This window comes from Melanotaenia boesemani, chromosome 19 (assembly GCF_017639745.1).
Source record: "Melanotaenia boesemani isolate fMelBoe1 chromosome 19, fMelBoe1.pri, whole genome shotgun sequence".
NCBI classification, from domain to species: domain Eukaryota; kingdom Metazoa; phylum Chordata; class Actinopteri; order Atheriniformes; family Melanotaeniidae; genus Melanotaenia; species Melanotaenia boesemani.
This window is the reverse complement of record NC_055700.1, coordinates 31,472,492-31,487,652: the sequence shown is the minus strand read 5'-3', so window position 1 is coordinate 31,487,652 and position 15,161 is coordinate 31,472,492. Positions and strand designations below refer to the sequence as shown.

The window sequence follows — 15,161 nt, the reverse complement described above, 5'->3', positions numbered from 1 at the left end:
CCTTTTGCAGCTTTAAAGATTGCAGGAAGATATAATGAAAAATCACACTTAGCTGATCTGCACATAATTTTAACACCTTCCCACAGATATGATCATTTCCAGGGCTCTTGGCCTTAGCATGCCTCAGCTGGTTAGCCACCTCTTTAACATCAAAGGAGAAAGATGGAAGAGCAGCAGTCTTTCCCTTTAAAACATCCAGGTGTTTCGTCAACATTTTCAAAACGAAGAAAGAATTTATTAAGACCATCTGCTAAGTGTTTATCAGAGTTAAAACCATCAAGAGAAATAGTGCAGTTACTCTTTGTCTGCATTCCCGTCATGGTTTTCATTCCAGACCAAGCTCTCTTAATATTATTACTGCGGAATTCTGCTTCAGTTCTTTCCTTATACCTTAGTTTAGACTTGTGTATTTCCGTTCTCGCTGCCTTTTTCCATTCCCTTTCAGCAAGTAAGTCCCCCTCTCCACCCGCCTCTCTACCTGCCTCTATTCCATCTTCTCCGCCAGCATCTCCACCCGCCTCTCTACCTGCCTCTATTCCTGCCTCTCCACTTGCCTCTCTACCTGCCTCTCCACCCACCTCGCTACCTGCATCTCCACCCACCTCTCTACCTGCCTCTATTCCTGCCTCTCCACCAGCTTCTCCACCTGCGTGTCCAACTACCTCTCCACCAGCTGCTTCACCCACTTCTCCACCTGCATCTCCAACCGCTTCTCTACCAACATCCCTTCCTGCCTGTCGACCCACCTCTCCCCCTGCCTCTCCACCTGTCTTTCTACCTGCCTCTACTCCTGCCTTTCCACCCGCTTCTCCACCCACCTCTCCACCTGCCTCTACTCCTACCTCTCCACCTGCATCTCCAACCACTTCTCCAAAAACTTCTCCTACTGCCTCTCCACCTGTCTTTCTACCTGTCTCTACTCCTACCTCTCCACTTGCATCTCCTTTTTTTTTTTTTTTTTTTTTTTTTTTTTTTTTTTTTTTTTTTTTTTTAACCTGTCTTGTCCAGCATCGTTGCAAACAGAATGATTGTCTGGCTGCTGTCTGGTGCTGGGCAATTTTACTCTATCAAGCAGGGATTTATACTACATGTATAAAGTCCCTCTTGATGACATGAAAAACTTTATTAAATCAGACTCTTAATGCTGGACTCGACCGGAGGGGACAGAGAGAGAGAGAGATAGAAAAGAAAGTAGAGAGAAGAGGGAGGGGAGAGAGAGGGACAGAAAGGGTGTGGGGAGTGCGGGTGGGGACTTAAAACATTATACAGAAAACCATGTAATCCATACTACTTGCAACATATATAGCTAAGATCATCCTGACCAGTAGGTCATTACACAACTAGTTGATAATAGTAACAATAATAATAATCACAATAATAGTAATAATAATAATAGTAGTAGTAATAATAATAAGAGTAAGAGTAATAATAATAATAATAAGAACAGAAGTAATAAAAAAAAAGAAAAAAAATATGATAATAGATATAAGTGAAACTGCTGTATTCAAGAACACGCGCAGAGAAACCTGTGTGGATATGCTGGAGAACTCGGCCACACGGCGACGCAAAGACTGTGTGGAGACGTTCAGGAAGGAGTGACCATGCAGAGTGATCATGCAGATGCCACCTCACTTGAACAGAGGCCAGAGTCAGGCCAGCGGTCCCGAGACCCAGGCCACCCGCCCCCCCGTAGGCTACAGATCCCGACCGGTCCACAGAGACGACCACTCGCCCGCCCAGGAAAGCAGCAGCAGGAGACCCCAGCAGGAGCCGCCCCGCGGACACAGGGCACCGGCCCCGACAGGCCAAGGCCAGCAGTCCCCGACCCCCCCGGGCACCGGCCGCCCGGGACAGACGGGGCAGAGGGCCCGGGCCCAGGAGCGCAGGGACACCCCCCACCCCCACAGGCCAAGGGCCAGCACGCCACCCGGGGGGACCCGGCCCGCCCAGACGGCCACCGCCAGAGGCCAGCCCCACACCCCAGCGCCCAGCCGCACACCCCGAGAACCAGTCCTGCCCCCCCCCCCCAGACCAACACACACAAACACACACACTCTCCTTCCACTCCTCCATTCATCCTCCCACACATGCACCATCCAACCCTCACATACTCTGTCCTCCCACACACACACACCATCCTTCCACCATCCATCCTTCCACACACACACCATCCTTCCACCATCCATCCTCCCACACACTCACCATCCTTCCACCATACACTCTCCCACACCTACCCCATCCTCCCACACACACATCATCCCTCCACCACTCATCCTCCCACACATACACCATCCTCCACCTTCACACCTCCCACACACACACACACACACCATCCTTCCACTACCCATCCTCCCACACATACATCATTCTCCTACACATACACCGTCCTCCCTCTCCTACACCAAACATCCACCTTCACGTACCCCATCCTCCCACACACACACACACCACCCCTCCATCACCCACTCTCCCAAACATACACCACTCCCCCACACACACACCATCCTCCCTCCCATACACCATCCATCCTCCTGCACACACACCATTCTTTCACCATCCATCCTCCCACACACTCCCCATCCCTGCACCATACATTCTCCCACACATACCCCATCCTCCCCCACATACATCCTCCCTCCACCATTCATCCTCCCACACCCACACCACCCCCCCTCCCACACACCACACATCCACCTCCACACACCCCACCCTCCCACACACACACACCATCCCTCCACCACCCATCCCCCCACACACACACCACTCTCCCACCCATACACCACCCCCCCCCCCCCACATACACACACACACACACAAACACCATCCCCCCACCACCATCCTCCCGCCACCCCACGCCGCGGGGGGACAGCCCCAGCCAGGAGGCGAGGAGACACGAGCCAGGCCCCCACCCCCCCCCCAGTCCCCCACTCCCCACCCCCAAAACAGCACCTTCCCCCCAGGGCCAGCAGCCAAACCCCCCGGGACAGCCCGCCCACGCCCCGGGCCAACGCGACAGGCCACCCGGCCCGCCCCGCCCCCGGGCCATCCATGGAGACAGGGGCGCTTGAAGACCCCATCCCCCCTCCCTCCCCCACTAGTGAGGGAATATATTATGTGCTGTTTGCAATTAAAAAAAAAAAGAGGGTTAAAATTGGGGGGCAGTAACTGCATTGAGGAGGGGGTGGGGCCACCTGAGCAGTCCCACCCACCTGACCTCGCATGTTCCACCCCCCAAAACGTGTTTGTATGTTGCAAATGTTATTTGTGCTCAGTGACTAAGTGGAATTAAAAGCTGGGAGGCATGCTGCCGCTCGGCGAAGCAACGGGGCCACTATGATGACCCCCCTGCCCCGCCCAGCGCAACAAGCACACCCCCCACGGCCCTACCTGTGTATGTAGTGAAGAGTGGGGAGGGGAGGGGTCAGGAGATGTAGGTCCAGAGGGGGGTAAGCCTCCCCCCTGGAAGACGACCCGCCAGTGGCTTAGGGCGCCCCCGTCCCCCGCCGGCCCCGAAGGGCGTCACAGGCCCAGAGCAGGCACCCCAACCCAGGCACGCCACGAACCCCCCCAGGGGCCAGCCACCAGCCCAAGGGGCCACTTTCCTCTTTCTGAGTGGGAGGGGGGCGAGGCGAAGGAAGGGAACCCCAGGCCCCCGCCCCCAACACCCAGCCAGGGCGCCCCCCAGAGGACACGTCCTAACCCCCTGCAAACGCACACACTCTTTTTTTTTTTTTTTTTTTTCTTCTCCCCAGCCACTCACACACACTCTCACACGCCTCTATATACCAACACCTCAATACGTGCACATACCTCCACACACACACGTCAAGCACATACCTATAAACACACACACCGGTGCCCACATACACACACACTCTCATACCCCTCCATACACATACACCACTACACACACACTCCCATACATACCTGCATATACACACAAGCACTTCCATACATACTCACGCCTCCACCCACTCCTTCACTCCTCCACACACACCTCGACCTCCACGTGCACACACTCATATATACATACCTTCACACACACCCACATACCCACAGACACACACACACACACACCCACACACAAACACACCCCCACCCAGGTTCCGGGGCTGCGACCAAGCACCAGGGCACGGACCAACCCCCGGCACGGCACATCCGGACGGGCCCAGCCCCCCCCAGCAGCGGCAGACCCCCCACCCCCAGGAGAGGGGGGAGACCCGACACCCCAGAGCCCGGGGCCCCCACCCGGCCCACCCCGGGCCCGACTGGCCACCCGGCCAGGGGCCGACGGACACCGACCCAGGCACCCCGGCAGCCACCCCCCACCGCCACGAGGCAGCCCCACCCCGGGGCCCACCCAATGCCGCCCGCCCAGACCGGAACCCCCAGCCGACCCAGCAGCGGAGCAGCCGAGATCCCCACCCAGGAGACAACCGGAGACCCGAAGCCACCAGGGACCCCCCACCCATATCCACCCCCATCCCAGCGAAGCCGCAATCCTCCACCTACATTAGGTGATGTAGCCAGTCACAGGGGACCAGAGGGAATGAAAGTCATCTGATTGGTTCCTGGAGGAGGCAGACATTGTCTCAATGCTGATGTGATCTAACAGGAGATTTCTAAACTGCTGGATAGACAAATTATTCTTATCTTTCCAGTTCACAAGAATAGTTTTCTTTGCGATGCATAAGACTGCGAGGACCAAGTTTATGGAGTGTATTCCTATGTTAGTGTCACCCAGGTCGCCCAGTAGGCAAAGTGTGGGGTTTGCAGAAAAACTGGTTTTAAACCATTTTGAGAGATCTTCACACACCTTAATCCAGAACCTTTGGACAGGTGTGCAGGACCACAGCGCATGGATGTAGCTATCAGAAGTGTTCTCAGAGCAGTGTGGGCAGATATCTGATGGTGAAAGGCCCATCCTGAACATCCTGTGTCCTGTATAATGAGTTCTATGGAGAATTTTGAATTGTATTAGTTGTATATTTGAATTCTGAGTCATTTTAAACGTGTTTAAACATATTTGTGACCATCTTTTCTGATCAAAGTTATTAGATAAATCATCTTCCCATTTTGAAGTTGGGAGAGATATCCTGTCTTCTAGCTTTGCAAGTAATCTATATATTTTTGATAATAATTTTGGAGTATTAAGATTCAAGAATTCTGCTATTCTGACAGGAAGCTGCAAGTCTAACTGTACAGGGGTATACTTCTTACATATAATTGATTTTAGTTGGTGGTACTCTAAGAATTTATTGCTGTTGATTCCATACTGTGAGACAATTGTGTTGAAAGATACAAAGTTTCCATTTTCTATTATCTGTCCTAACTGTTGTATTGCTTTAGTCTTCCATTGAGTGAAGTTTATCATCTTTTTGTTCTGCAGGATGTCAGGGTTGTTCCAGATGGGTGTAAGTCTACATGGAAAGAGGGAAGATCTGGTTATCTTACAGAATTCCCACCAAGCCATTAAGGAAAAACGGATGTTAAGGCTTTTAAAGCACTTATATGGTTTAATGGTTGAGCTAATGAACGGCAGGTCAGAGATGACTAAGTCCTCACACAAAGCCTGCTCCACATCTAGCCACGGCTCATCCAGATAACTGGGTTTGAGCCACTTTGAGATGTACTGCAGCCTGTTAGCTATAAAGTAGTGATTAAAGTTTGGTAGGTCCAGTCCTCCTCTATCTTTAGTCTGCTGTAAGGTTTTAAGACTGATATGTGACGGCTTGTTTTTCCAAAGAAACTTAGATATGAAAGAGTCCAGAGATTTAAACCAACTGGTGGAGGGTTTAGTGGGTATCATTGAAAATAAATAATTAACTTTAGGTAGAATCATCATCTTAATGGTGGCAACTCTCCCCATTAGTGAGATGGGTAAGCGCCTCCACCGTAAGAGATCATCTTCTATTGTTTTTAGTAGCTGAACATAGTTTAATTTTGTTAAATCTGATAATCTGGGGGAAATATTTATACCTAAATATCTAATGTTTCCTGTCTGTATTTTGATATTAGGGATGTTTTGTAGGTCACAGTTGATGGACATGGCTGTAGTCTTAGACCAGTTAATAGAATAATCAGATATTGATGAGAACTTATTAATAACTGTGATTGTCTCAGAGAGTGATGTTTGTGAGTTCTGAAGGAAGAGTAATACATCATCTGCATAAAGACTTATTTTATGTTCTATATTTTTGCCCTGGATTCCTTTAATTTCTATATTTTGTCTAATAGCAGCTGCTAACGGCTCTATGAAAATGGCAAAAAGTGAGGGGGAGAGTGGACAGCCCTGTCTGGTGCCTCTCTGTAAGCGAAAGCTTGGAGAAGTTTGATCGTTGGTTTTCACACATGCATTTGGGTTATTATATAATATTTTAATCCACTCTATGAAAGCAGGTCCAAACCCAAATTTGTCTAGTGTTGCAAATAGAAACTTCCAGTTTACCCTGTCGAAGGCTTTTTCTGCATCTAGAGAAATGATTGTGGATTCTAGATTATGTAAAGTAGAGTAATCTATGAGGTTAATTAGTCTACGCGTGTTAGTAGATGAATGTCGACCTTTTATAAAACCTGTCTGGTCCGGATGTATTATAAGAGGGGTTATTTTTTCTATCCTTCTGGCAAGAGCTTTACTAATTATTTTCAGGTCTACATTTATTAAAGATATGGGACGGTAACTGGATGGAAGTGTGGGGTCTTTGCCTGGTTTTAGCAATAGTGTTATATTAGCTAAGTTCATATTTTGGGGTGTTTTTGTTTTTCCTGTATTTCTAACAACATATTATAAAATGTAGGAGCTAGCGTTGTCCAGAATTCCTTGTAAAATTCTGCTGAGTAACCATCTGGACCCGGGGCTTTATTGTTGGGCATATGTTAGAGAGCTTCGTGGAGTTCATCTACAGTAATAGGTGCATCTAAAGTTATTTTATTTTCATTTTTTAATTTTGGTAGATTAATGTTGTTTAAAAATTGTTCAATATGTTCATCTGTTGGATTAATCTGTGATTCATATAATGTTTTATAGAAGCTTCTAAACGTGTCATTTATCTTGTCTGGGTCATGGCTGATGTTTCCGTCTTGATCTTTAACAGAGGAGATTGTTGTTTTCTCCTTGTTTGTTTTTAGTTGATTTGCTAAAAACTTTCCAGATTTGTTACTATGTTCAAAGTTCTCCAAGCGAAGTCTTTGCACTAAAAACTGTGTTTTTTTATCTATAATTTCTTTAAGCTGCAATTTAGTTTTCCTTATATTATTCATTGTGTGCTCTTCGGGGGAAATGCGGTAAGCCTCCTCCAATGATTTAATCCTGAGTTCTAATTCTAAAACTCTTGCTGTTTCCTTCTTCTTCTTATGTGAGGAGAAGGAAATTATTTTCCCTCGCATTACTGCTTTTCCTGCTTCCCAAAGGAGACACGCTGAAGTTTCAGGCATGTCATTTTTTTCTATATAAATTGACCATTCTTTTTTAAAATAATCAATAAACTCAGGATCTTTCAATAAAGAGGTGTTAAATCTCCAGCTTTTACCAATCGGTTTATTATTTTTGTTTCTCAGACTGAATGAAACTGGTGCGTGATCGCTGATGCTGATTGGATGTATCTGAGTCTCTGAAATGTCGCCCATTAGTGAGTTACTATTTAAAATATAATCTATTCTAGAGAAGGAGTGGTGAACTGAAGAGAAGAAGGTGTATTCTCTTAGTTTAGGATGGTGAGAGCGGCAAGCATCGCAAAGACCAAAATCCTTCATGTACTGTTTGATAGTTTCTGACGACTGCCAGACTCGATGACTACCTGATGTGCTGCAGCGATCTTGTTCAGTCAAGACTACATTAAAATCACCAGCTAGCACTATTCTGTTATCTGAATAATTCTGGAGTGTAGCAAACAGGGAGTGGAAAAAGGAGGGATCATCTGCATTGGGGCCGTACACATTGGTAATACATAATTTGATATTACAAATAGATAATAAAGTTATCAGAAATCTGCCTTCAGGATCCACTACTGTGCTATCTATGTCAAAATTTAGTCTCTTATTAATAAGAGTAGCTACTCCTCTCTGCCTAGAATTGTAACAAGCTGAGTAAACATGAGGAAACTGAGCTGTTTTAAGAAGATCTATGGTTGAGTTTGTTAGATGAGTCTCTTGTAGTAAGACAATGTCAGCCTGCAGCTCCTGTAATTTATTAAAGATCTTCAACCTCTTCTCCCTGGAACCGGCTCCATGTACATTCCAACAGACGATTTTTAACATGGTTATTGTGAACGGTTTAATGCTTCATGCGTGTTACTGACGCATGTGTCTTTGTGCACCCCTCTGCGTGTTCGCGCGTGTTTGCATGCAGCCTGATTGCGCGCGTTTGTCCGTATGTTAAATGTCCGTATATGTAGTCTACCTTAATGCGTGTTCTCTCATACAGTAAACGCGAGTGTTTATATGTATCATGTATGGTGCGGCTGTGCGTCCTGACGGTGTTGCGTGCGCTGCTGATATTACGAGCTGGATTACAATTAACAGTGAAGACGTGAAATAGAAAGATAGTGAAAAGTGAAAAGTGAGAAGAGTGGTAAAACAGAAAAAAATACATCGATCTAGGTGTAGATGCTGTGGTGAGACGAGCAGTGTGTTCTACTGTCAGTGATCTATAATGGCGAGTTAAGAGTGATCATTTGGAGAGATTGACTTACAGCACCTGGGATCAGAAGAGCCACGGAGTGATGTCCGGGTCACGGTACAGTTGTCCATTAATAAACAGTTTATCCACCGCGATGACAGCGCGAGCGCCATTAGCCATAGATTTCCTTCTGATGGGAAACAGGACTCTCCGTCGGTCCAGAATCTCTCTCGGATATTGGTCGTTTACTCCGAAGTTGGTCCCCTTCAGTTCGCGGCCCTGGTTCTTCACCTGCTCCTTCTGTTTGAAGCTGACGAACTTCACTACAATAGGTCTTGGTCTGCTGGACCCGGGTTTCCTCCCGCCGAGCCGATGGACTCTGTGAAAGGAGATGTTTTTCACCGTTTCCTCCGGGAGCTTCAGGTGGGTTTTGATAAAGTTTTTCACCGTGGTCTCGGGGTCCTCCTCCGTCTGCTCTGGAATCCCTGCAAATACCAGGTTCTCTCTCATGCTCCGCGCCTGCAGATCGATCACCGTTTCCTTGATCTTCTTATTTTCATCTGAGAGACGGGTCAAGCCCTCGGTGAGGGATTTTACCGTCTCTCTGAGACCGGCATTTTCTGCAGCCAGACTTTCCACCTGCTTCTGGCTGAATTCTAATGATTCACGTAGCGCCTGGAACTCCTTGTGGAGAATTTCTACCAGACTCAAACGCGCATCAAAACTACTGAGTTTCTTATCTATGGAGATCAGAACATCTGTTGAGTCGTTCCCCGTTGGTGAAATAGCTCCAGGTGAATCCTCATTTCGCTGTCTCTTGGACTTGGATGAGGTGGAGGGGGTGGAGGTGTAGCTTGGTTTCCCCATGACGATTCTGTCGTAACAACGATCTATAAAATCTGTCAGGCTGGCCAAATCCTCCCCGCTGTGCTCCAGAGTGTACCTTTTAAAGACACTATTTTCCTACTTTAAAGAATATTTTGATTAGGCTGGCACAAAATACAATCGAATGAAAGTAGAAATGTTTGGGCGCGCCTAGTTTGAATCTGCCGTCTCCCCCGGAACTACGTCACCTACAGCATTAGCGTCACTTACCTGCCACCAGCGACACCCTTACCTGCCACCAGCGACACCCTATTCCATCTTCTCCACCTGCCTCTCCAACCACCTCTCCACCAGCTTCTTCACCCACTTCTCCACCTGCATCTCCAACCGCTTCTCTACCAACTTCCCTTCCTGCCTGTCCACCCACCTCTCCCCCTGCCTCTCCACCTGCCTCTTTACCTGCCTCTTTACCTGCCTCTACTCCTTCCTCTCCACCTGCATCTCCAACCGCTTCTCCAAAAACTTCTCCTTCTGCCTTTCCACCTGTCTTTCTACCTGTCTCTACTCCTGCCTCTCCACCCACTTCTCCACCCGCCTCTCCACCTGTCTTTCTACCTGCCTCTACTCCTGCCTCTCCACCCACTTCTCCACCCGCCTCTCCACCTGTCTTTCTACCTGCCTCTACTCCTGCCTCTCCACCTGCATCTCCAACCCCTTTCTCCAAAAACATCTCCTCCTGCCTCTCCACCTGTCTTTCTACCTGCCTCTACTCCTACATCTCCACCTGCATCTCCGACCTCTTCTCCAAAAACTTCTCCTCCAGCCTCTCCACCTGCCTGTCCAGCAACTTCTCCAACCACTTATCCACCAGCCACCCATATCTGCCTCTCCATCTGCCTCCACTCCTACCTGTATTCCTGCCTCTCCACCCACCTCTCCACCTGTCTCTCTACCTGCCTCCACTCCTACCTGTGCTCCTGCCTCTCCACCCGCCTCGCTACCTGCATCTCCACCCGCCTCTCTACCTGCCTCTATTCCTGCCTCTCCACTCGCCTCTCTACCTGCCTCTCCAACCACCTCACTACCTGCATCTCCACCTGCCTCTCTACCTGCCTCTATTCCATCTTCTCCACCAGCTTCTCCACCTGCCTGTCCAACCACCTCTCCACCAGCTTCTTCACCCACTTCTCCACCTGCATCTCCAACCGCTTCTCTACCAACTTCCCTTCCTGCCTGTCCACCCACCTCTCCCCCTGCTGCTCCACATGTCTTTCTACCTGCCTCTACTCCTGCCTCTCCACCTGCATCTCCAACCGCTTCTCCAAAAACTTCTCCTCCTGCCTCTCCACCTATCTTTCTACCTGCCTTTACTCCTACATCACCACCTGCATCTCCACCAACCTCTCCTCTTTCCTGTCCACCAGTTTCTCCACCCACCTCTACCTGCCTCTACTCCTGTCTCTTCAACTGCCTCTCCAGCATTTTCTCCACCCACTTCTGCCTTCCCTCCTACCTCTACTTCTTCCTCTCCACCTGCATCTCCTCCTGCCCCTCTTACCTCTCCAACAGCCTGTCCACCAACTTCTCCATGCACCTCTACTCCTGCCTCTCCGCCTGCCTCTAACACCATGAGCTTCTTAAATAGAGAGACAGCCAATGAAGTTAGCAAGAAAGAAAATATCATAGCCAATCCTATCAGCTGAAATTGAGGTATCAGGTCAGACTTATAGCTGCGTCAACTTTTCTGATCTTCAGTTACTACCTTTTTTACACCTATATATTGTAGCCATCCCTAGATAGAGATCTACAAGAGAACTTTAGCATCTCTCTGACCTCCTGGGATCCAGCATGTGAACCTAAGGCAGGGCTTCACACTAAACTTAAAGTTCTACCTTTACTGACCTGGGTGAAACCAAACAGAGCTGCTCCTCCACATTTCTACATACACCTACTTTATCAGAATTATCTTCTTGGAGCTGAACTCTCATGGTAATCCGTCTATGGGCATGAGATCCACTTTCCTGTTTCAAATTTTATGATGTGAAAGCTTCAGTAAAACTGATCTGATCAAACTATAATCCAGACTTTGACTTCATTCACAGGTGGCGTCAAGCTTCCATAAACTCCCATCATCACCATAGCAACCTGCTGATGAGGAGACGCAGAACTACAAACCTCCACCTCTGCTCAGAGATGGAAGATGAAACCTCAGACTTCACAGAGTGGACGGAGGCTTGGAAGACCCCAAAGATCTCTATTAAATCAGAAGTGGAGGAGGAAGAGAAGCAGGATGATGAAGAAACGATGGATGAAACAGAGGATGAGGAGGATAATGATAGGGTGGACAATGAGAGCAAAGAAGAAAATGATGAGGACGAAGGAGTGGAGGAAGAGGAGGAAGCTGTAAATGAAGCAGACGAGGAGGAGAGGAGCAATGAAGTATTAGCAGACTTTCACAAAAAGATTGAGGAAGATGATGAGGAAGATGAAGAGGAGGATGAAGGAGTAGAGGCGGAGGAAGAGGAAGAAGATGAGGATGAAGATGACAAAAATAAGGATATGGAGAGCAAAGAGGAAGATAAAGAGAAGAGAGACAGTGATGTAGATGACAATGATGAAGAGGATGCGAATGAAGATGAGGATGATGATGAAGAAAAGGAGAAAGATATAGAAGAAAACAAGAAGGATGAAGACAATGAAGTATCTGAGGAGGAGGAAGAGGAAGAAGATAATGATGAAAATAAAGAGATGGAGGACAACACATTAGACAAGAAGCAGAGGGATGACGCAGTGGATGAGGAAGAGGTAGATGAGTATAACGAGGAAAATGCAGAAAGAGAAGAAACAGAAAACAAGGAGCTGAAAAATGATGGAAAAGAGGAGCAAGAAGAGGAGAAGGGAGACGACACTGAAAAAGACAAACCTGCAGAGGAAGATATAATAAAGGAGAGGGAGGAAGAAGAGGAAGTAGACAAGAGGGTTGAAGATGAGGAAGAGAGAGAAGAAAAGGAAGACAAGGATGGGACAAACGAAGCAGATGAAGAGGATGAAGAGAGTGATGAAGATGACAAAGAAAAAGTTGAAGATAAAGAAAAAAATGTGGTGAAGGAACAAGACACCTCAGAAGAGGAGAGCAAAGACATGGATGAAGATGAGCAGGAGGAAGATGAACATAACAAAATTGAAGAGTATAAAAAACACTGTGAAACAGAGGATGATGATGATGAATTTTATGATGCAGAAGGAGAGGAGGAAAAGGAAGATATCAGCAAGCAACAAGAAGATGACAAACACGATGAAGACGAGGAAGATGAAGAAGAGAAGGATGAAGAAAACTATAAGGATGAGGATAAAGAGGAAGAAGTAAATGGAGAGGAAAATGAAGACAAGAATGAAGATGAAGAGGGTGGTAATGTTGAGGAGGACAAGAAAGAGGAAAACAAGAGGGCTCAGAATCCTGAAGAAGAGGAGATGGTGAAGGAGGAGGACGAGGGTAAAGAGGAGAAGGAGGAGGACAATGAAGCCAAAGAAGAAAAAGCTGTGAACAAAATCCAGGAGACAGACAAAGATGATGAAGTAGAGGACGATGAAGAGGAGGAGGAAGATGATGATATCTATAAGAACAAGGGTGAAAACAAACTGGGGAATGTAGACGAGGCAGATAAAGATGAGGAAGATGAAAACGATGAAAAGGGGGGTGAAGAGCAGCGAAATGATGAAATGGCAGACAGTGAAGAGGGTGATAAAGAAGTTGAGAATAACGAGGAAGAGGAGGAAGGAGAGGAATGTGAGGAGGAGGAAGAAACACACAAAGACAAGAATGAGGATGACGAACTAGAGGAGGAGGAAGATGAAAAAGAGGAGGAGGAGATAAAAGATAAGAGAAAGCAGTTCCAGAAAGCTGATGTGCCGCTCCACCTACAGTTCCATAAACTCAGCGCCTCCTTCGCCTCCTGGCGGCAGTCCTGCATGCTGGCCGTGGCTCACAGAGCCAGGGATGACGGCACTGAGGAAGAGGAAGAGGAAGAAGAGGAAGCAGAGTGGCGTGCTTGGAGGGAATCATGGAGGATCAGTCGTTGGAAGAAGCCGGACGAGGATGAAGTGGCCTGTTTCTCCATGGAGCACCGGAGTCGGAGATGCATGGGCCTGATGCACGAAGAGGAAGCCATGCCGAGACAGGAGTGGGCTCTCAGCTGGAAAATGACCAAGACATCTGCCAAGGAGGAAGAGGAGGAAGAGGAGGATGTAGAGGAATGCTGATTTTTTTTCTTTTCTGATAGCTCAAATAGAGTACATATAAAAGAACATTGACATTTTTAAAAAATGTGGGGTATCAGTCTACTTGTGTCCTGCAGAATGAAACCATACAACCCAGAACTGGAGGTGGCTCTTTATTCTGAAACAGTGAACTTGAAGTTCCTGTCAGTCAAAGGTTTCCGTGACTAAACCACCACAGGAATAGTCTGAAAACTGCAAATAAATTATCTCAGTGTTTTGCATTGTTACAACACCAACCTTTTCTAACCCTTACAGCCTGTTTGTGACTCTCTGCTCTAAGTGTGCATCCCTGTGATGCAATGAGTTCATCTCTGCATACACAAAGTCTGTTTGAATACTGTTGGAGTCACAGTAAGGGGAGATTTAATATGTGAAATGTCAGCATATGTGCTACTGGTGATGAATAAATGAAGATGACACAAAACTGAAAAAGCTAAGGGTGCTGAGGAGGTTCAGTTTGGTGGCCTCAGGATTGGGTCTCTGCTCGTTGTGGATGATGTGGTTCTGTTGACTTCATCGGGCCGTGATCTTCAGCTCTCGCTGGAGCGATTCGCAGCCGAGTGTGAAGCAGCTGGGATGAGAATCAGCACCTCCAAATCCGAAACGATAGTTCTCAGTCTGAAAAGGGTGGAGTGCTCTCTCCGGGTCTGCAATAGGGTCCTGCCCCAAGTGGAGGAGTTCACGTATCTCGAGGTCTTGTTCAGGAGTGAGGGAAGTATGGAGCGGGAGATCGACAGGGGGATCGGTGCGGCATCTGCAGTGATGCGGACTCTGCATCGGTCTGTCGTGGTGAAGAAGGAGCTGAGCCAAAAGACAAAGCTCTCGATTTACTGGTCAATCTACGTTCCTTTTTTTTTTTTTTTTTTAACTTGTCCTGTCCAGCATCATAGCAGCAAAATGATTAATCTGGTTGCTGTATCGTGCTGAACAAATTTGCTCTGCCAAGGGGAGGCCTATGGGTAGGGCTCCTCTTGATAATCTGATTCATTTATTTATTTATCTACTTTGAATCATGGAATCTATGTAATCTTGCTGGACCTGGCCGGAGGGGACAGAAAAAGATGGAAAATAGCAAAAAGAGCAAAAGGGAAAGAAGAAAGGAGACAAAAAGATCACAGACAGAAGGAAACGACCCTTCAATCCACACCATCACCAGACAACAAACTGTTACACCTATACATGAACACACCAGAAAATTTCCTACAAGTTTTACAAAAGCAGAAACATACACACAGAAAAAAACTAGTCATTAAGAGTTTTTAAATAATAACCAAATCAAAAAGACATAACAGCGACCAGATACTTACTTATTATCGCCTAGTAATAAAACCCACTAGACAACTCAGTGACTGTGTCAGCATGCAGAGCATGAGAAACAAGGAGTGATCAGTGATGAAGAGTGGTGAGTGAGATCATGCAAATGCGACCACACCTCCACAGA

The 15,161-nt window shown here is 47.3% G+C and overlaps 1 protein-coding gene across 2 annotated transcripts in view; it reads left to right on the top strand.

Moving 5' to 3' along the window:
* LOC121629696 (glutamic acid-rich protein-like) overlaps positions 1–14,128 on the top strand; it is a 57,522-nt gene extending 43,394 nt beyond the window's left edge. For both annotated transcript variants that reach the window (XM_041969417.1, XM_041969419.1), the window contains one exon: positions 11,545–14,128. In XM_041969417.1, coding sequence (XP_041825351.1) covers positions 11,545–13,702 — 2,158 coding nt within the window. In that variant the 3' untranslated portion in view covers positions 13,703–14,128. The remainder of the gene's footprint in view (positions 1–11,544) is intronic.
* The last annotated feature ends 1,033 nt before the right edge of the window (positions 14,129–15,161 follow it).